A 23023-nucleotide genomic window follows, 5' to 3' on the forward strand; every position below is an offset into this window, starting at 1 on the left:
CTCCTCTTGTTGTCGTCAGGCACCGCGATCGCGTGCGGCTCCCTCCCTCTCCATTTCCATCATTATATAGAGGTGGTCCGATAAGGTCTCCATTCTGTCGGCCACTCTCCATCCGTGGATCTTTCGGTAGAGCCCGGCGGTAGCCCAAGTAACGTCGACGATGGACGATCCCCTCCACGCCACGCAGGTGCTAGTTGTGCCCCTGTTCACCAGGACTAGTCCGAGAGTCGCGGCCCAGTCTGTCAGCATCCTGCCGCGGGAGCCCGTCCTGGTGTCCCCCCATTGCGACGAGCGCGCGTTGAAGTCACCGAGGACGAGCACCCGGCGGGGCAGGCATTTACGAACGCAGCCACCGACTTCGTCCGGGAAGTCCCCGAACGCGGCCACTCCGCTGTTGGGCGAGACGTAAATGCCCACTATCGCGATTCTGTTCCACTCGACGGCGACGAAGCCGTTACCGCGATCCAGCGGGGCGCCGGGCGAACACAACGCCGGCGTCCATGTTATGGCTGTTGATTCGTTCAGATCCCCGATCCAGTTGGGGGCGTCGGGGACGCGGTATGGTTCAGCCACCACAGCGAGTGCGACCCGATTCTCCCGTATAGTCTGGAGAAGCAGGTCCTGCGCCCGTCTGGCTCTTCCTATGTTACATTGGAGCAGGCGGTTGAAGTTACTCCGCCAACTCCATGGCCTCCTCCCGGCCATTCGTCACTGCTGATGGTGATTCTGCCCTGGTAGCGTTTCCGCCATAGTTCTCGTTGCCGCCGACGATGGTGGCGATAACGGCGTCGGCGGCGGCGGCAGACTGAAGAATGCAGACAGACGAGACGCGCTCTCCAACGCGAGATCAAACTAGCCAAGGCCCGGTGTTGGGATCGATTGATCGAATCGGTCGATTCAGATCCGTGGGGGAGGCCCTATCGCATCGTGACGAAGAAACTGCGACCTTCGGCCCCCCCGCTGACCGAAAACATGGATCCGGCGTTACTGGACAACGTCATCGGGACTTTGTTCCCACGGCGGGACAACAACGAGACGTCCGCGCCAGCCCCTACCATCATCGACGGGACGGCGCCGACGGATTGGAACGAGGAACTTCGAGTGACGGAGGAAGAGTTGCTCGAAGCCGCGAAGAAGATGGCATCCCGCGACGTGGCACCGGGTCCGGACGGGATCCCGGGCCGAGTCTGGACGGAGTCGATCGACATCCTGGCTCCCCGTCTGCGGCACCTATTCTCCAGATGCCTGAAGGAGGGCGCCTATCCTCGGGCGTGGCGTACGGCGAAGCTCGTGTTGCTACGGAAGGAGGGTCGACCGCCGGACGCGCCATCGGCATACAGGCCGGTATGTCTTCTCGACGAGGTGGGTAAACTCTTCGAAAGGATCATAGTCGCCCGTCTGGAGGCACACATGGAGAGACGGATTCCCGGATGGCACGATAGCCAATTTGGATTTCGCCGAGGCCGCTCGACCGTGGACGCGGTGAAGAGGCTGAGATCCATGGCGGAGGACATGGTCGTGCGAGAAGGGGTAGCAGTAGCCGTCTCCTTGGACATCTCCAACGCTTTTAATAGCATTCCTTGGAGCAGGATCGTGGAGGCGCTACGATATTTCGAGTGCCCGCCATACCTCGTCAAGGTGATTCAGGCCTATCTGAACGATAGGTGGATCACCTACACAGGCAGAAACGGCGGGAAGGAGCGAAGACCGGTGGAGCGCGGCGTGCCGCAAGGCTCGGTACTCGGACCGATATTGTGGATCACTGCCTACGATTCGGTCCCCCGAAGTCCCATGCCGCCGGGGGCTGGCATGATATGCTACGCGGATGACACGCTGGTGCTGGCCGGCGGACGATGGTGGAACGACGCCGCATGCCTGACCGAGACCGCCGTGGCATGCGCGGTACACGCCATTCGAAGACTCGGCTTGAGCGTGTCGCCGGCGAAATCGGAAGCTCTGTGGTTCTACGACCAGCGACGCAGAAGAACACCGCCTGCGGAGCTGTCGACTATCGTCATCGACGGAGAAGAGGTCCCGGTGGGACACCGGATGAAGTACTTGGGCCTGATCGTCGACAGTAAGTGGACGTTCAAGCCACACTTTGAGCACTTAGCTCCGAAAGTAACGGCCGCAGCCAACGCCTTATGCGGCCTATTACCTAGCATCGGCGGGGCAGGATTGGGAGTCCGCAGGCTCTACGAAGGATTGATCCGGTCACGAGTCCTTTACGGAGCACCTGTATGGGCCGAAGATCTGGCGGCGAGCCGGCGTAACCTGACTCTGGTGAGAAGGCTCCACAGGACGATCGCCATCCGGGCAGCGAGGGGATACAGGACGGTGTCCTACGCGACAGCGACCGTGCTGGCCGCGCCCCCCCCCCATTCGAGCTACAGGTCCTTGCCCTTCGTCGGGTGTACGAACATCGGAGGGCCGCGACCTTGGACCGACGGGCCACGCCGACGGCACCAACCGTGGACGTTCGGGAGGAAGCAAGACTAGAAGCATGGGAGCGGTGGCACTCGCAGCTGTTGGAAGAGGATGCAGTACGCCCTAATCGGGCCGTCCGCGCCGTCCTGCCCAACTGGGACAAGTGGAGAGGCAAAGGCAGGGTCCCGCTAACATTCAGAACGACTCAGGTGCTCAGCGGCCACGGGGTGTTCGGCGAGTACCTGCTCAAGATCCGGCGAGAGGTGACGTCCATCTGTCACCACTGTGGGGAGGAGGAGGATACGGCGCAGCACACGCTGGAGACTTGCCCGGCGTGGGAGGTACCGCGACGTGTCTTACGACTCGAGATCGGCGAGAGATTGGCCCCCGATACGCTCATCGAAGCTATGCTCAGGGGGCCCCAGGAATACACAGCCGTCCGCACCTTTTGCGAGCAAGTCATGCTCGTGAAGGAGCGAGCGAAGAGAGAAAGAGAGAAAGCCCAGCATACCAGCAGAGCGCGACATCAAGGAGTCTCCGCGCGTCACGGAGCGGCGGTGCCCCCGCCGTAAACGCGCCCAAGGAGTCATCGAGGAAGTAACAAGACCCAAGGAAAGGGGCGCTAGGGGGCGTGGTCCCCCCTGGCGGCCCCGATCTTCTGTCTAACAAGAAAGTCTTCCGCCCAGCAGGGAGATAGACGACGAGAAGCGCTTGGTAGTATTCGCAAGAGATCCTGAGCCCTCCTCGAACAGCCGTCTGGAAGACCACCGTGGAGTTTTAGTCGGTAAGAGTCCGACACTACCCATGCTGCTTGCAGCTGGGTGTCCATGAGGATTTCTCCACGTGAAAAAAAAAAAAAGAAAAAAAAAGGTCTTTTGCAGGTATTACGTCTTGGGCTCGCTCGAGTCTAACAACGGTATCGGCAGTCTCGTTCGAATTCCCGCAGGGAGGGCTCGCTTTTGGGAGCCTATGGGGGCTGGCAAACCCACGTTCCCGCAGCCAGGGGGACCGTCGGGACAAGCGTCCCGCTTACGTGAGTCCCTATGTACTCCGCAGGGAAGGTCGCCGTGAGTGTAAGGCGTTTAATTACAGTTACATTCTCTCTACGTGGCCTTGGGTAGTAGCGCACCCACGATCCTGATGCCAAGGGTGGGACCGTCGGGATATGTTCCCGGGTACGAAAGTACCTTGAGGCCCCCGCTTACGTGAGTCCCATCTGGAACTGCCGAGCACGGTTAGCAGGTCGCCGGCCGGCAGTGACGTGGCCGTACATCCATACGATATTCCCACCAACGACTAAGGTTGGTACCACGGGCGATCGAGTTACAGCCCGGAGGGAGTAGCGACCCCTCTGCCCAGCCAATTAATGGGAATGGACCCGTGGTGGCAGTGGTTGATGACCAAGATGCTGGCAAGAGGACCGTGTTAAGGTGATTGGCTCCACCGAATGGCCTTCGGCGGATGAGCAGCGTCCTACCTGCTCCGGAACCGTCCTGGTGAAACGGGAGGGCTTAGAATGTGCCCCGTTCGACCTGAGATGAGCGACAACCCCTGCAGGCTTAGCTAATCCAGGGAGCAAGGTACTGGGTGCCTTGTGCGATGGTTGGGCGTTTTCTCCAACCCCTATGGTCGTAGGGGGCCCGGATTCGAGTAGTTCAATCATGAACACGTAGGAGGCAATCAGCTCCCGTGCCTTCGAATCGCTAATCGTGGAGTAACGAACAGTTTCAATCTCTCAGCGCTGTTCCAGCGCTCCTGCAGGTGAAATATTTCCATCAGGCGTAACGATCAGTGGACAATCCTGTGCGAAGTCTTCAGTTTTGAACGATATTTCCCAGCATACGTGAAGGTAAGTATCATTTTAGTGATCGAATAATTAGTAAACCGTCTCATGCGGGTCTTTCAAATGAGAGCGACATCAAGACGCGTTCGCAGACGAGTGTATCGTTAATCATTCGTATCGTCGTACGATAATTCAGTCGCATTCGTTCAGTCGTACATCGCGTCGCGGCATTCGCTTCAGTTGCTTCGTATTGCTTAATCGTCCGCAGTAAGCATTAGTAAATTTCGTTTTAATCGTCGAAGACAATTCCAAACTTTCTCATCGATTGTTCTTCGATATTTTGTTTTCGAGTTTTAACTTCGTCAATTGTTCTTCATTGCGCATTGAGTCATTACTCTCCCTCGTAAATCTGTTATTCAAGATTAATTCGACGGGGAACAAGTTACAGAACGCGGTATCGTCGATATCAGACACACGCGTACAGGTTAGACGTATCGTTATTTCTTTAACCGTTTGAGTACCAAGCAGCGTGATCGCGCTGTTTAGATTTTCTATCGAAAAGTCCCAGTACATTTGAACGCTACGGACGACTGACGGTATTTTGTATTACATTGTTATCTTAATAATTTTTATTGAACAAAATTTGAAATAATTATAAACTAATAGTACGCATATATAAAAATATAGATGTATTTCATAAGAATAACAAATATGACGAGCGCTTTTGTGCCGCTTGTTTCTTTTCGCAATCGATTAAGAAGCTATCGTGCCGTTTGGGACTTTTTTCAAAAACCCCGGGGCTCAAACGGTTGCATGATGTCAATATTATCATAAATAATTATTTTTCCTTGACGAAAGAAACTACCTCCAAGACCAAAATAATATTCCAATTTTGTACCATATAAAAAGAAAAACAGGGATTAAAACAATACTCTACGAGGCAAACTTAAATGGACAGACTGTAGACACCAGGTGGAGATACAACATGGCCCTTCCCCAAAAAGACGCAGAAGACAATCACAGAAAATGCATAAAAATATATTGGATACCGAAACCGTAATAAAAATAACAAGAAAAAGAACCACAAAATGACAACACTCAAATCTCCCTCCGTGTAAAATAATGTAAATATGGTAAACATTGTAAATAATTCTACAGGGCACCCCCTACCCCTTCCCGTAAGTTGTAAAGTAATTTAAAATGGAGAAATAAATTGTAATCGTACGTAGAAATGCGTTGTACTTCTTCTTTTATATAAATATTATCTTGCATAAAATAATACCGTGTTTTGAAAAATGAATACCAACACTCTTTGACAATTTCGAAAATCTTTATTTTAATTGCATATTTAGTCCATAATTTAATTTATAAAATTAGATTTGTAATAGAATTGCCACTCCACCAAGAATCCACTTACTAGCTCTCTCCTTAGTTCTTAAATTGAACGTCCACACGTAAGTAGGACCTCGCGATCGTGTTTTATACACAGGACATTCATACATATTCTTTAAATCTTGTTTGTCCTGTGTAATCGCCCTAATATACATAATTGGCAATAATGGAAACAATTCTTTAAATCTAGAGTCCATGATACATCCTGTTTGAACGTCCCATCGTGCACCTTCCATGTACAATCCGTTTATATACGCGCCTTCTCTTGGTGCCGATCTGTAAAGTTTTTGTGAAAAATCGATTATTACTACTCTGGAATAAAATTTATACAAATTGTAACTGAATTTCGTTAATGATGAAAACTAGCGAGTTTATGTAAATAAATGTACTCGAAATAAAATATTAAAAATATTTAAAAATGCAGTTAAGATATCTTTATTTATTAATACTTTAAAATATTAGATAATATATAGATACTCGCACATTCAGTAGCTATAAAAACTATTTGTACATCATTGTATTTATTAGAGCATTTATATAGCTACTAATTAATTAGATTCATGTATATTAAATCTAATGCCATTATTTATTGCTCCGCTTATGGGGTTACATGACTTCTAGTTCAGACAATACTTCGTTGCTCGTTTTCACTGCTATGAACTTCACTCTCCCTCACAACTTTACGTCGCGTTCTCAAAAAATTGTATCAACTTAATAATAAAATGAAATTAATAAATAACAAAAAGTGAGCATACACATACTATTTACATTATATACGAGCTATATTATATACAATACTATAAAGGAACCAATGCTCTAAGCCTGTGCCTCTTCATTCTCCCCGCTAATCTGCAGTGATCTTTGTGTCATTTAATAGTACTATATACTGTATAATATATTTTTATAATATATTTTATTTTATAATATATTTTTTTCGCCATTGTATATGTGCGATAAGTATAGTATACTTAATATTAACATCATACGGCAAGGAAAAATAAAAATAAAGAATATGTTTGAAGGAATGACGAAGTAATGTTTTTAATAATTACGTGATTTCTTCTTTGGTTTTTCTCAGTACTTCGCAATATAAACACATTTTGTCCAATGGCCATTCATTTTTGCGTGCGGTTTGTTGCATAATTGCAGTTAGAAATGATTGAGGATTGAAAAAACCACCTAGCCATACCGACGATGGTAACTGCATAATGATGCGTTATGTTATTAGAATAGATTAATTGATGAGGAGAATAAGATTGCAATAAATGGAATAATAATGTCGTAAGATTTTTTAGATTCTAATGTTAATTGGCAAAAAAGGAAAATTCTGCGTTTGGAACACGTAAACAATATGAATGACCCGTTAATATCGTCTGAAAGAAGATTCGTTAATATCTGATTTGTCATCTTCTCGAGGGTTCGAATATAGTCCAAGCAAAAGATTGTTTCCCAAGTTCAGCTAAAGAGTATAAAATACAGGATATTAAAGGCGAGTATGCGAATAAAACTGCTTGGAAATGTCAAATTTTATGATTTCTATTTTTTCTTAATGAAAGGTATTGTAATAGACTGGGGCGATGTCCTCAATTAATATGAATTTACACAAACTCAATCCAACTATTTTGGATTCAGTTCAGGCAGATTCATATTCTATTTACTACAAATTATCTATAGATTAATTATCTGAAGATGAAAACACTTTGATTCATATCAGTTCACATCTAAACTTATTTTAGTTGAATAGATTTAAGCAGTCTTTACAGCTTTTTTCTACCGGAAAGGGATACGAGTTATTAAAATTTCGCTTTTTATGGGTAGCAACAATCGTGTGCGTTGAACGAAGCTTTATTCTGTCGCTCATTCAATTTTGCTATGTTTATTTTACCAGTTTGAAATGAATTCCAGGCATCAAAATTTGCCACGGATTCAATTATCAATTTCACAAACTGAGACATTTCGATATTAATACGGCATTGTTTTATACAATAATAAAAGTTACAATAATAGTAAAAAATAAGTAAATGTTTACGTTAAAATCAGCAGTCCAATTAGATAATTCATTTATTCGATACAACATATCCGTGAACCAACTGTTTAATCCTAATTCTGAAGGGCAAGCTCTTTTTGTCCAAGACGGCGGAACAGCATCCATCATTATATAATTTTGTAGATCTTCCATCTCAGCATTAATAGTTAATTCTCCCTATCAAAAAAAACATCATTGATTAATTGTCTGGCGTTATGTTACAAAGCAGCATTTAAAGTTTGAAAATTCAAAAGATTATGTAACTTCCTTCATCAATAAATTTGAGAAGTTATAATTGTTTTCTAGAAGCAGTTACATTCAATATAAACAATTTCGAATTTAATGTCACATTTCAATAGTTTTAAGTTGATCATGTTCTAATTGATTTAATGATGATGGAAGAAGTACGGCAATATGTTCCAAGAGTTGTAACAGTAATTTGAGTCGCATAGGAGAATGTCGCTTTGTCATTGCATTCATCGTATGGTATAATTCTACAATGATTTCTTTCTTTATGATATATTTAAAAGTATTTTATATAACATACAATTTGGAAATTAGGTTCCAGAAACACATATAAGAAACATTCGGTATTTGCACAAAAGTTGGAACTCAAGTGTTGCAGTTATAGGGAGATAGGGACTGTTCTAAAAACTGAGATCTTCGATATGCTCAACGTAGATGAGGATAAGTTAGATAAGAGTTAAATAAAAAAAAGCGACAAGAGTCGAAACATTTATCATGTAAAATAAAAAAGGGGGTAGCTCAAATGAAAAGAAAAATAAAATGTAACAAAAAAACAAGAGAATTTATTTATTTCTTGTACTCTGAGTTTACACTAACTGCGATTTGGTTCTGAGCTCCAGCCGTGACTTTCCAAGATTGAAGCTCTTACAATTTGACTTTCGGTGGGATCTGTTTCTTTTTTGTTTGTCACCCCTCAATATCCCCATTAACCTGTAGGCGTACATGACCGTTGCCACGCTTCTAGAACATTCGGTGGAAGGACCGTTGGGATATCGATGACTCATTAGGCACTTCGGCGATATACATTGTCGCCAAGGCTGCCACATCTTTATCTCCATCATGGAATTTGAAGTATGCCGATCGTGACACATTCGGCAAACATCAAACCTAACCTCAACCTGATTCCAAACTTAGACCTTTAACTCAAAGATCTAAATTTTCTATTTTTGATTTGTGGCCAAAGAAATTTACTAATATACATATTTGCTTACTTTATAAGTAATGATTAAATACATGTTAATAAGTAAATATAATCCAAATTATTTGTTTGGTTTCATCTTTATCAGAAAAATCTCACAAATACGTTAGTAAAAGGATGATTTAGAAAGAGTAAAAGATAAAACAGTTTTACTTTCGATTTAGTATTTTGGTACATTGTCTCAGTGATATTCGACTTCCGGTACGTCAGGCGTCCCGCAGGGGGAACGACGACTGTGCAATTATGCATGGGATCCTTTTGTGCAATTATCAAATGTTTCCGTTTGTTCTTTCTATATGAAATGCACATACATTGCTAGCTAAAAGTTTGAAACCACTTTCTCAGTTGTATCTGTATTAAATATTTTGCTAATATCGTTATTAATTTGAAATTAACGTTATAGTTATTAATAGTAATTTATTTTCATAAATTTTTAACGAAAGAGTTTTCTAAGGTAACAGAATTGTAGTTTTTTTTTAATTCTCGTGTTTTGTAAAAGACGCAGTAATTACAATTTTTTGACTGCTAAACATATATACAGTGTGTCCGGTTTATCGTGAATGCCACGAGATGTTTCAGAAAAAATTGCACTACATAAAGGGGAACATATTATACGCTATGGTGTTTGACATTGCGGTGACCTTGAAACCTGATCTTGAACGTGACATTACAATTTTTAAATACAGAGATCTTTCTTTTATTACTCCTATACGATAAACAATATTTATACATATAGGAAAGATATAAAACGTAATAATATAAATATGCAGCATTCTTATATATATCACAATAAACAGTATAACTAAAGGTAATAAACAAACAGTATTGAGTATACAGTATGTATAACGATCGGAGCCAGAAGTAGGAATGGAAGATAACCGGAAAGGTGACTTCCCAAGAATTTGCATACTATTCGGTAATTATGTAAATTAATTTAGGGAAGAAATATTTGTGACACGTATTTTTTTCTACAATGATTAATAGTAAAACAGTTACAGGTAATTAAAAATTAGTAAGGCCGAACGTTTCCGACCACGTACCGAGTGTACCCAAAGAATGCGTGACTTCATAAGTCTGTAACGGTGCTCAAATATCAGTAAATTTTTGATTTAATTATTTTAATTAATATGTAAGTATATGGAACGAAAATATGAACTAACGAGTTTCTAATAACCTAAACTTTTGTTGTCAGTAATCTTCTTAATTATGGAAAAAGATTCAAATATCGAATTGGGCCAAATTATCTTAATTATTATATTAAATTATCAAATTATAATAAAATATATAAATATTAAATTATTAAAATTCGCACTTACTCTACAGGTCTATACAATGCGTGCACCGAAGGTAGGGGCAGAGAGAAATTTCCTCTCTGATAGAGGTTAGAAACAGACAGTGCAAGACAGAATAGATAAAATTATTTCTTAGTATATTTCTTATTACGAGCAAACAATTCTAGAAATTAGTGGGGGATAACTCTTGCCCATAAATCCGGGCACAGTGTTGGTTTGCTATCTTATATTGTTTCTGAACTGTAGTTTACCCTAGTTACATATAGCCTTCTGTATATGTCGTGCATGCGAGGGATCATGTGTGCGATTGCGTAAAATGTAAAAATGTAAAAATGCATAAATATTTGTCATTACTTTTAAGCCTAACTCTAATTCTTGCAGGGACCTTCTAAGTTCTTCACACAGTAGATTCATGCGTTCGCATTCTTGTAAAGCAACTGTGACAAATGGTGTACGATCTTCCACCTAAGAAATTTAACAAAGATTTTATTAGAGACGGAAATTGTTCCGAGATTCGACATTCTATACCCAATTTCGTCTCTCGGTTTATCTTCGATGTTAACCAGTTAACTGCGGAATTTAGTTTTCAAAATCCCTTACGGGGTACGTAATTAAAATCAAGCAATGTGGTGTAATTAACGCAGTTAATTGTTTAAATGATGCAACGATTTTGATGAGCTTAAAATGTTGTAAATATCAGTACTGAAGAATTTTTCTGTATGAATCTACACATATGTCCCCTACAACCGCTGTTTGGCCTTAGTTTTCCAAAGTTAAATATTCTATACATTGTCAATACAATAATGAGAACCTTAAATATTATCAATAATATTGATAATAAATATTGATCGTCTAAACGTTCTTTTAAAGATTTCCCGTTTCTTAATTACTAATTTCTATTTATTTTAAATTTAGATTTATTAAGTAATTCATTAAAGTTAGTAGAAGAGAGAGGCAGTGAGTACCTTGCTGTAAAGTTCTAGCATATTGAATTCTTCTGGTAGTTTGTCCAATAAGTCTTCTATTTGTCCTTTTATTTTGTCTTCTTTTGAAATATCTCCGCTTGTTGTATCGCTGGCAGTTCTTGTTAGTATACCCAATAACGTTTTAAACAGATTTTCCACAGTTTGTGTTAAAAACCCTAATAAATGTATAAAATAAATTCTTCAGTGTATTAATTTCAAGAAGAGCCTTTATGTTAAATCGAGAATTGACTAAATTGTCTATTTGGCATTATATTACGAATTCATCAATTTATGAATTCTAAGGACAAATTGGAATTTTTTTTATTGGACTATTTCGAAACTTCGTCAAAAAATGTACGTACAAAATTTCTATTCGTGCCTGTTAGATTATTATGAGAAATAAGTGCTCGTGCGTAGTATATAACAGCAAAAATTATTCAACGTATTGAAAATAAATTTCTTTATACGTATAATGCAATATAAATGGGAAAAAGACACAGCAACCATTTATTTATATATAAATATATATAAAAGATGTCGATATTATTTTCTTTTGTTTAATAGTTTAATTGTTGAACAGTTTAATCATTGTTAACGGTTAGTTCTTAAGAATTTAGTCTGAAATGCAGACGTGTCTTTCTCAGATAAAAATTAATTACATTACACAGTTATTACAACCAGAATTCTTACGTCTTCTAACTTATATTGCCTAACAGAGCCTAACAGACAAGTGCCTCAGTATAGGTTTCAAATTTTGCAACATCTCTATCTCTGGTATACATATACATATATAAAGAGCAAAGTGCTTTTATGTTCGTTCGGTTATAACTCAAAAACTACTGCGCCGATTTAAATTAGACTCAAATCATTCGATAGAGAATATTCCAAAGATGGTTTAACCAAATTAGCACCTATTTACTATTTTAAGTTGCCAAGCAATGAAAGAGAGCACCAAAAGATTCAGAACGAATAAACTACTGCTTCACTGGTAACAGTGAAGTTGGTATGACAGTGAAAGGTGGCCCGAACAGATCAATCGTCATTCTTCGGCTGTATTCGGAATAAGTTCGAGCGCCGTATGCAATAAGTGGGGAGCATAAGGCTCACGTCTTACAACAAGCAAGGTAATTATTTCTCCAAACAATTATTACTCATCTTCTTTTCGTTTTGACTTATTTGTTGCAATATTAACATCAATCAGTTACTAAGGACATACATCCGGGTAAGGATCGAGTATATCAGCTAGTTATAATGCTACTGTGACATTATTCATCAATTCACGATTACTATTCTTAATCATTTCAACTCCAAATACATAAACTTTGATTCGAATTAGCGATCTCACAACATTGATTTGTATTCATGAGTTATTCTCTAATAATATGATATGATATTATGTCAGTTTCATTAGGTTGTTTTGAAATGTTATATATATTTACCAATTTCTGCATTGGGATGAAGTCCATACAGAACAGGACTTTCAGCAGGTAAGTAGTTATCGACGTACTGATGATATGCATCATAATCACTATTTGGTGGTACCAAAAAATCTGGTGCAAGGTATAATTCACCTACGCAAAAAGTGTAAATTCATTTCTTTGTTAACTGTTTCTGTAAAAATTGTTGTAGTGCCTTCTAGCTCCATCTCGTCGTAAATTATTGAAGCTATCGATGGTGTCGAAAAATATTTCAAACAAAAGTCCAACAATTTCGAGGGGTATATAATTTGATGTAATTTTTTCACGAATGGATAACTGAAGGATTTCTGAATGATAATATTACATTTTTATATGGAATTATATATTTTTTATTTTATTATTTCACATTAATCGGTGTAGTCCTGAAAAGGCAAAGGAAATAATAGAATAAAATTCATACCCTGAAATGGCTATTTTGGAGATATTTTGATTTTGATATGTATTGCAAAGCGATATAACATCAACAATTTTGAAAATATTTGTGAACCACCGTATATTAATACTTTATGAAATTGTACAAGTGTACAAATTTGCGAAAACATGAGTCGGAGGACAATTCAAATAATGTTGTTGTTTTTCCTCGGAGTATCAAGACCATTAGATTACAAGTAATGTAAGAACAAATAAACTCCGGGCAAAACAATGTCGCCGCTACATGCAACCGTCCAATCAAGATGAATTTGAATTTTCCGACTCTCCCCCGACCAGTATAAATAAACAGACGCGATCGCGAGCGACGGTACATAACGAGTACATAGTGGGTTCATATATAATACATATCGAATAGTTAACAGCATCTTGAGTATCCTCGAGTACCTAACGAGCGTCTATCAAGTCACCCGACGAGCATTTGCCAGTATTTATTCCGCGACTTTATTTTGCGATTTATACTTTGTACGAACGACTAACGTCTACATTTGTATATTAATTTATTGTCTTAAATATATTAACGGTTACAACAACAAGTAATCTCGTCATTAATCCTCACAACCTACGTCCTCTTCGCACAAACATCTACAGATATAATGTTGTAATAATTTAAAAAACGTATTTGATATGTACTTGTACTAATTCAAGAATAATAAAAGAAGTCTTATCATTAATCTTATTTGTGTTTGATGTGAAAAAATAGAATATTTAAGGAAACATTGGTGTGTGCAAAAATGAGATTGATATAATGCGAGGTAATAGTCGTGTTATAGCAAAACATATCTTTTTCTCGATGCTTAGATTATAGATTCTTAAAGTTTGATTGTTAAGAAAAATAAAATAGATTGGGAAAATAAAAGAAAAGCCAACACCACACGGAGTTCCCAGGCGGTCACCCATCCAAGTACTATCCGTACCCGGCGCTGCTTAACTTTCGTGATCGGACGAGAACGAGTGCACTCAGCGCGGTATGAGCGTTGGCTGAAATAAGTAATATTTTTATTTGTCTTTGATTGTCAAATAAATAGAATATTTAAAGAAACATAAGTGTGTGCAAAAATCATTAATCTTTTTATTAGAGTTTATAAACTTCTATAAAGTGAAAGATTTACTTTTCAAATAAAAAATAAATTGAAATTGTATTATTACCTTGAAAAATCGCTTATGTTATAATAATCATCCAAAGTGATATGTAGCGGCATTCGACGGCAAAGAACTTTCCAACGGTTTCATCGGTACATAGTATACCACATAGACTGTTTACGAGAGACCGACAAAACATAAGCAAGGTCACGACGAAGGGTAAGCGTCGACAGGCCTAATGAGCTATCGATATCCCTACGGTCCTTTCGCCAAACACGAAAGAAAGCGTGCGTGACCACGGTCGCGAAAGTCTAACGAACGCGTGCGTAGTAGGGATATTGAGAGGTGATAAAAAGAAATGAAATGAATTGAGAGATGAGTGGTGACCAAGAAGCGTGATTGCAGTCGAAATCGAGAAACGTGAGTAAATTATTATCCGCTCGAGTCGCGAGTTGAGACTTGTAACAAAGTCGTTAAGCGAGAATACATATACTGTTAAACAAAACGCCGAGTATTTCTTTAGCACTCTACACGTACTACCAACACCTTATATATACAAAATAAGAGAAGGAAACGAATAGTAATCATTAAATAGTAAAGAATTACTGATATAAAGCATATTTCGTTTCAATATTAAAAAGTTTTGATTATTATAAGAAGAGACCAATAAAGTATTTACAAACTTAAAGTTTTATAGAAAAATTGTACTTAAAAATAGATTTAATAAATCGAGTACATTGGAAATATTATTGTGAATTATCATATATACCTTCGACTAATTCCGTTTTCAAATATTCTACTAAATATGTCTTGCATAGTCTTCTATCCCAATCATCTGTTATGTGACCTCCATACATTATTTTTCCAAATAAGTAACGAAGATCCTCCCAAGGTACTTTGATACTATTTTCCAGGTAATTAAATAATACAGATACGCTGATTGTTAGATCACCGAAGTTGAATGGGTAGGACTGACGCAAAAAAAAAAATTTTTTTTGAACATACATAATTTACAAGCTTGTTATAATTTTATAAATTTGTTTAAACATATTTTGAATGAGAATAAACTACATTTTACTAAACAGAAAATTATTCTACGGAAAGCGTTATTTGAAAAAATTACAGAAAATCATTGCTGATACCGTATCTAATTATATTAATAATTACTTATCTCTGAACATTATACATAAATTTCATATATACATATATATATGTCGGGTTGACGTTAAGATTAGAGTTAGGGTTAAGGGCGTGAAACGAATCCCCATTGGCATTACACGTGGTCATTATGCAATAGAGGAGATATTTACTAGTGCAAATATGATTATGATAGAATTTGACAAGTAATCGCGATAATTAGATACTCGAGAAGCTAATGACAATGATCCTAGGCTCAATAACGAATCCGCGGTCAACGGGATAACGAACTCTACTCTTCTTTAGCGTATAAGTTGTACTCAATGTTAATGAATGGAGCAATCACCACGTAAAAGAAAGATACTTCAATCGTCGATGAGATCGAACAAGAGAGCGCCCCTCCGGCACGGTGACGCTGTCGAGGAGAACTATATCGTGTGTCTGAGGACACGAGATCATCGGATTCGTGGAGAAAAGTCTTCGTTCGGAAAGTGAGGGAAATTGACGCTACTGTTAATTGGTCAATTTCCATGTTGGTGGCTAGGGAAGGGTGCTAGCCGCCCTTAAGGGAAAGTTGCTAGCGGAAAGCGTCGTTCGTGAGAAAAATAGATTTCTCCTATTTTCCCGTAGTTGGAACGAGGACTGTTTGTCCGTTTGAAGGACTTTAGTTAAATAAATCTTAAGATTTATAGCGGGTCCTCGGGCTAGCTGAACATGTTCTGTGGAGATGCATCGACATCTGGCAATCATCTTACCCGAAGAATAGAGTCTGCGTGTGGCGAGCCACGGCACAGAAACCGTTGGAATGTTTACTGTCGCGTGCCGCCACAACTATTTCTTTTAAGGAGAGCTATAGAATTACTCCATGCCTTTGTTAGACAAAAGGTTCGTCCCTTGACCGCGGCTACGTTCGGCGACCGGTTGTCGCCTCGAGCCCAAGCTCACTATCATAAATCTCAAATAAATACAGTCAGATCGAATAACAACAATTTCTTAATACGACTATGGTGGAATCTGGATTACAGTATTGAGGGATCTTCCCAAAGTTCCAAAGGGAAGGTTCCGGTGTTCTTTTATCTTCGACATATATAATATACATACATATGTATACAATACATGTACACTATACATACATTAATTGTATATATATGTATGTAAATGTAATTTTTTAACGACGATTAACAACATAGTAACAGAGAAATTTGTTTAATTGCTATTTGTGCTTGGGTACGTTCTAAATTATTTAATAATTTATTATTAAAACATATATTGACTAAAAAAAAGCAATTATTAAAGAATATAATGTACGAACTTTGCTAATATCATCACTAATAAAAAGTAATGCTTTATCTTATTAGTAGCTTTTCCTAATTTGATTGCAGGTTACAAGGAAGACAGTTATAGTATGTTTTAAACTATTAGGTCATCCCATAAGTTTGTGCCGACTTTTGTGTATACATTTCATGTGTCGATTTATAAACATACGGCGATGAGGGACCAATGCACTTGAAAAATGGGAAAAAGTTGTACAACGAGAGGGGGATTACATTTTTTCATGAAACTGAAAGGTATGTAAACAATCTTAACATATATAACCGCTCGAAAAACGGAACGAACTTATGGGACGACATAATATATCACATTTGCGAGATATATTCGAAATATGTCTTATAATTAATAAAAAATCTGTTAAAGAGTATTAATTTGAAGTTATTACATTACACAAGATAACGTAAATATTGTTTTCTGCTTTCTCTCATTGTTTCAACAGTTACAAATCTTCGATCCATAATTTCTAATTTAACGTCATGATCCATTAAGATTTAACGTCACTTACCCTATTCCATCCTTGCGCCCCAAATTTTCTACGTTCTGCAAGTACAGCGTGGTAATAACAAAGTGCAAATAATATTGCTTTGAATTCGGTTTCCTTGCTGCAGGACTCCAAAGTTTCCTGGGTAAAGTTATCCAACGCTTTGTGAATATTCGCTTGAATTCCAGATGGTGGTTCGTTCGTAATCTTTATGGCTGATTCTAGTATACCCTGTGTACAATTTAACGTACCTTACATTTAGTAATTATCTATCTATATTATTGGCTAAAGTATCACGTGTATAGTAAATTAGGGACTATAATAGGGACCTCAGAATTTTCTTAGATTTTTTAAAGCAAAAAGACAATAAGAAATTAGGCCATTTAACGAAAGACCTGTAATGCCTACCGCGTTAGTGAAAAATCATATTACCGACGGAGGGTTAAAGAATATAATTAGCACATGTTAACTTAATTAAAAGTGCATATTTTCTTTTGCTTTTTCAAATTGTACAATTGTTTATTACCTGAGGTATTATTGATTCATGAGGATCAGGACTGGGTTCCGCACTAATGAACAAACGATAATCATCATGTAGATTCTCCGAGCACTGTTCCATCTTTTTTTCCAATGTAGGCAACCATTTCCTCACTAAATGGACATTTTGCAAAATTACCCAGTGGCCTTCGTTCGCGGAAAGTTCTATGGCTTCTTCCGCTATGGGTTCTTGACCTTGACCCAGTGACACATTATGGAAATTTCTCCCTCCAAAAGTGAAACCCAATTAGATTCCCAGTTTTTCGACGTCCTGAATTTTTATCGTTGTCGTTATTGTACATACATATTCCATGTGATTACGTTGATTTTCATAACATGTTTTTTTATAATTCATTAGGTATCGATAATTCTTAATTTTAATTGTCTTCGATTCAGGTTATAAACTGGTAAACGAAAGATATGTTATCGACAGCAACAGAGTATAGGAAATGAGAAGAGTAAGAAGATATTACAATTATATTGCATTAAAGAAAAATTATTAAATGTTGCGAAGTTTGATTGTAGCTTATTGATTGATTCCTCAGGGTATGCAAGAATTATATCTCATGACTTTGGTAGCTGATCCTACACCTTTGGATCGGTGGAATTTCAAAGCTAAATTTTTTGCATTGCATTGTTTAATGCTCGTTACGAGGAATAAATATCTGTAAGGAACCATGGGTCGCAAATGAACCGTTTTTTGGAAAATGACCTTAAAATACCTTAAAAACTAAGTAATGACATATTAATGAACAAACAAAAAGCTGTTCCTTTGAATGTACGATAACCTACGCTAAATAGAATGAAGCATCTAGCTTCATCATTTCAAACTATTACAAAATTACTTACCTTATGGAGAAATCTTTCGTATAAAAATCGAATAGCGTTGAAGAGAATATAATTCGGTACGTGGAATTGCAGAAACGTTAACTACTCTTCGATTTCGATATTTTTGAATGTATTGTAAAAATCGATATTTCAAATAATCTTTTCCTATATGAGAAGAGAATTCGCTTAATTTCCGTGATATTCGCGAAAAACTACCGATATCACTACAGTGAATTCTGCATCTGCAGTCGTGCTACCGTGACAGCGTATGCATTAGTTTAGTTACCGATTGCCGGTCACTTATCGTCTGTTTGACAACGAGAGTCGGGCGAGTTTAAAGGCTTCGTGCACAACGTACACATGCGAGGTTGCAAGAGTCTGTTATAACTGATAACTTATAACTCAATTAAAAGTGAATATCATCAGTGTATTAGGTTCAAATATTAAATAATTAAATAACTGTTAATAAACAGAAGATAAGCGACCGGCGACTGGTAACCAGACAGACGCATGGGCTGTCACTGTTGAACATCTATAGGCAGAAAAACACTATGATTGAGCCGGTAGTTTCTTGCCAATATATTGAAAACTAAACGAGTTCACTCCTTATATACAATATAGTATATAGGTAAAAGTTGTGCAAAATATTTTTACAACATATCAAAAAATCATAAAATTCGGGGGTCGATAACGTTTCTACAGTTTCACCCTATATACCGTTATATATTGCATACAATATTATGCATTATATATATTATTATTATTACAAGTTAATAGTGTTACACACTAGATAAATAAATAAATAAATAAATAAATAAAATATTTTCAGTAAGGACTCCTGTTATTCTAACAGCAAAATGACTTTCAGTCGCGCGCGACTACTTTGCACGTGTGCATAGCATGTATAGATATATGTATGCCTTCCATATTCTTTGTAGTCACAGAGTCGTGTCTTAACTTCGCGGTTGCGCGCGTCTGGTCGCGAATGGGAAGAAGAATAAAGCGTAGACTTCGTTTAAAAGACCTAGCTACGGAGTGGGGAAAGTAGCGATGCCTTTTAGTAAGCAGATTGTAAGGAACCGTACGATACTTAGCCCAGAACCTTGGTGACCCGAAGTACTTAACAAAAAAGAACACAAAAGAAAAAAAAAATTTTCTTTTCTTTTCCTGCGATAAATTTAAACAGCTGATCCATACGAATCTTGATAAACTTTTGGAAACTATCCTGATAAACTATAAACAAACTACTGGATTTTTGTTTCGATTGATAATACAATACTATATGGTTATTAATAACTAATAAGCCGATGTGATATTATTTAAATAAAAAAGAAAATTAACAGAGCTGTTATGCATAAAAAATGTTTAGGTGTTGAAATGTTAGGTGAAATGTATAAGTATTGAATAAATTTCTTACCTTCAACGGATCAACGCCAGGAGAGAGAATGAAAAATCTAGGCGTGATTGAACTGGTTTCTTCAAAGGATTTATGAAAAGGTGGAGATCTGGATTCAACAAATTTTGAACCAAGCTTTTCTTCTACGAAGCACCTAAATAAAGTAGTGAGATACAATATTTTAAACAATTTGAGGAAAAAGGAAATATAATTTAACTTAAAGTAATACCAGGTAGTATAGTATACTGGGTGTTACTGATATTTTTAATGCTCTTTTTTATAAATAACAGATTTGTAAGATAAAAAAGAAAAATAATTATTTCTTATACATGCTACGATAGGGTGAATAGATTTTTGAAATGTTATTGTTTCTATGAAAGATTATGTATGTATGTAAACATAGAGAGACGAGTGTCGACTCCTGATAGCCAGCGTTAAGCATTATTTGTTATCAAGCGATGTCAATTCTTAAATGTTATCAATCGTTATCTGTTGTTAATACGTATTTTGTTGTTAGTTGCCAAAAGTAATAAACGTTATTGTTACAAATCAGGAGTATTTCTTGTGTGCTCAATCACGACATATACCACCTTAATAATAATTCTGTTTAGCTGTTCTCGACCTATGTGTTCGTTTTGTGTGTGTTTTGGAAAAGTGGGTGCTGCTAATGTCTAATTTTTCCGTTGTTTTAGATATTAGGAAGTTTATGTGACATCAGAGACCATCGCACCGCTTCAGAGACCAGGTCACACACCGCGGGCAAGATGACTGCCAGATGTCTACACATCCTTACTGGGTACCTTCGATAGTCTTAGGGACCTACCATAAATTTGGGCATTTTCATAGTTAAGGTCCTTTAGACCAAGCAAGGATCATTCCTTTCAAGTGTCCTTTACATTTATTGTTTACCACGGCTAGATACGGGAAACTTGGTTTTTCTGACGTTCTGTACCTTCCTTTACCAACTTTCTCTTGTCCCTTAAATTTAAGGCTTACGTTTTAAAGACAAGAAGGTTGAGCCGTAACGGAACTTTATGTTTCTTTTCTATGGAACTTTATTAAATAACACAACTTTATAAGCGCAGTTTGCGCGACTGATCTGAGAAATGTTGACTGACGAGAGTTTGTAGTTTCAGTCCCGAGCTGTTCTCGTATCATCATCGAGGAAAGCTCGGTGTGGGTGTACCCTTGGAAAAGTGAGGGTAACGATCCGCGATGCCAATTGGTTATAGCCCACGTTAATAAATGAAGAGTGGAGGAGGAAGCCTCCTACCAACATGGTCCCTAGGTGACACTGTTCATGGGGAAAACTAGCTTTCCCGCTATTGAGGGTACGCGGTGGGGACCTGCACACATCTGGCCTCTAATGTGGATTGCCGTCACACTCTCGAGGGCGGCTGAGACCCTTCCTAGTCCACCAACCTTCTTCTTACCCAATCAAAAGCAGTGTCTATTGCCCTCACTTTCCTAGCCAAAATTGTCCTTAACGAATCAGCTCATCTCGTGTCCTTAGACACACCCATCACTAGCTTTCCTCTGCCTCAACATTGTCACTAAACTTCACATATTCTCTATCTTTAGAATAGTCAACATGTTTTTACCGAGTTTCTACGCTTAGACCAGTCGCGCACTTAATTTATACATACGCATCAGTGTAACTAGTTTCTATATAAAGTTGTTGGAGTGAATTGTGATTTATACGTGTCAATTCAGTGTGTATTCCATTGTGATTACTGAATTCATCATAAGGTTTGATAAAAGGAAAGTTAATAGTTGTGCTACGGATGAACCTTCTTGTTTTTATCATCTAAGCCTCAAATTTACGTGACATTATCCTCGGTGTCTTTGTTGGTGTTGTGTATCGCTATACCTGCTTCTTGGACGAGGGAGTTTTGTTCTTTTGATCTGGAAATTTGACTTATATGCGGGAACATGCTGGCAGAATCGTTTTTGGAGGTATTTATTATTTTATTTTTCCAGTATTGGTTTTAGAGTTCGGGAATGCTTGTTTCAATTGCGATTTTATTTTGTATAGTAGATAATTTAGGAATTCGAAGTCTTCTCTTTCGTCGTAAGAATAGTTGTATTTTAGATTGTTGCATTTAGATAGTATGTAGCTTTTGTCTCGTTGTAGTTTTTTTATTTTATTGTTTACATAGAACTCGCAATAATTTTTTTGTTTTAATATTGGTGCGGATTTGTAGGGGCACTCGACAGCAAACTTTCCAACGGTTTCTGTCCCGTGGCTCGCTACACGAAGACTCTACCCTTCGAACAAGATGATTGCCAGATGTCGATACACTTTCACCGAATATTTTTAGCTAGCCTAAGGACCCGCTATAAATCATAGAATGTATGTAGCAAAGGTTCTCTAAAGGGACAATCGTCTTTGTCTCAACAATCTCTACACATACCACCCACTACGGGAAAACACAGGAAATCTGCTTTTTCTCACGTACGACGCTCCTCGCTAGCGATTTTCTCTCAAGGGCGGTTAACATCCCCCTCCAACCACCAACTCAAAATTGAGCCAATTAACAGCGACGTCCATTTCCCTCACCTTCCGAACCAATACTTTTCTTAACGAATCCGATCATTCCGTATCCTTAGACACACCCAATCACAGTTTTCCGAAGGAGTATTATCTTGACAAAAAGTCATTCTGTCGTGAGCCGCGAGACGAGTTGAGAGACGCCTATCCGAATTGATCGTTGGTAGTTGGCCGTAATAGCGAATCCGAATTTCTCGACATCTGTTGCAATCATCTCCCAACTTGAATCGCACCGCGAAACGTATCACATCGAGTTCGAATTTGCAACCGCGAACCGATAATTGTATCGCGCGTTCTGTGCACGAGTGTATATCACGTACATAAACTAATAAATATTTATAGTTGAACAATATCGAGTGAATCTTCTACACTTATCACGCACTTATCACCCCAGATTCTTGAAGAGCTATTTCTATATGTTTTTCTATTTCGTCTATGAATGAGTCGATTTGTGTGATTGTTAAGCTGACGTTGTTGTAGATCTTCTGGTCGTAGTCCTGTTCGAGTCGGTTTTGGAACTTTTTCTAGTCTGTCTTTTCGTAATCGTACCTGGGAGTTTCGGTCTGTGTTTCAAGTGTTAGGAAGTCAGATGTATTCTTGTTTATCTGAAATACTATGGCGTTATGGTCGCTGTTATAGTCTAGGATATTGAGAGTGTGTT

The 23023-nt window shown here is 38.7% G+C and overlaps 1 protein-coding gene and 1 non-coding gene across 2 annotated transcripts; both read right to left on the reverse strand.

Moving 5' to 3' along the window:
• Positions 1-5521: 5521 nt before the first annotated feature.
• On the reverse strand, positions 5522-21745 carry LOC125386671 (dynein beta chain, ciliary-like). Its single transcript, XM_048413679.1, is given in 11 exon segments — positions 5522-5878; positions 6655-6803; positions 7632-7805; positions 10500-10610; positions 11111-11286; positions 12550-12681; positions 14870-15071; positions 17075-17281; positions 17577-17858; positions 19833-19965; positions 21636-21745. Coding segments are annotated over 11 exon segments (1971 nt in total). The 3' UTR covers positions 5522-5583.
• On the reverse strand, positions 13881-13999 carry LOC125386836. Its single transcript, XR_007227275.1, has one exon. It is a non-coding gene; the product is annotated as a 5S ribosomal RNA (ribosomal RNA).
• Positions 21746-23023: the final 1278 nt, after the last annotated feature.

Source organism: Bombus terrestris, chromosome 17, assembly GCF_910591885.1.
Source record: "Bombus terrestris chromosome 17, iyBomTerr1.2, whole genome shotgun sequence".
NCBI lineage: Eukaryota > Metazoa > Arthropoda > Insecta > Hymenoptera > Apidae > Bombus > Bombus terrestris.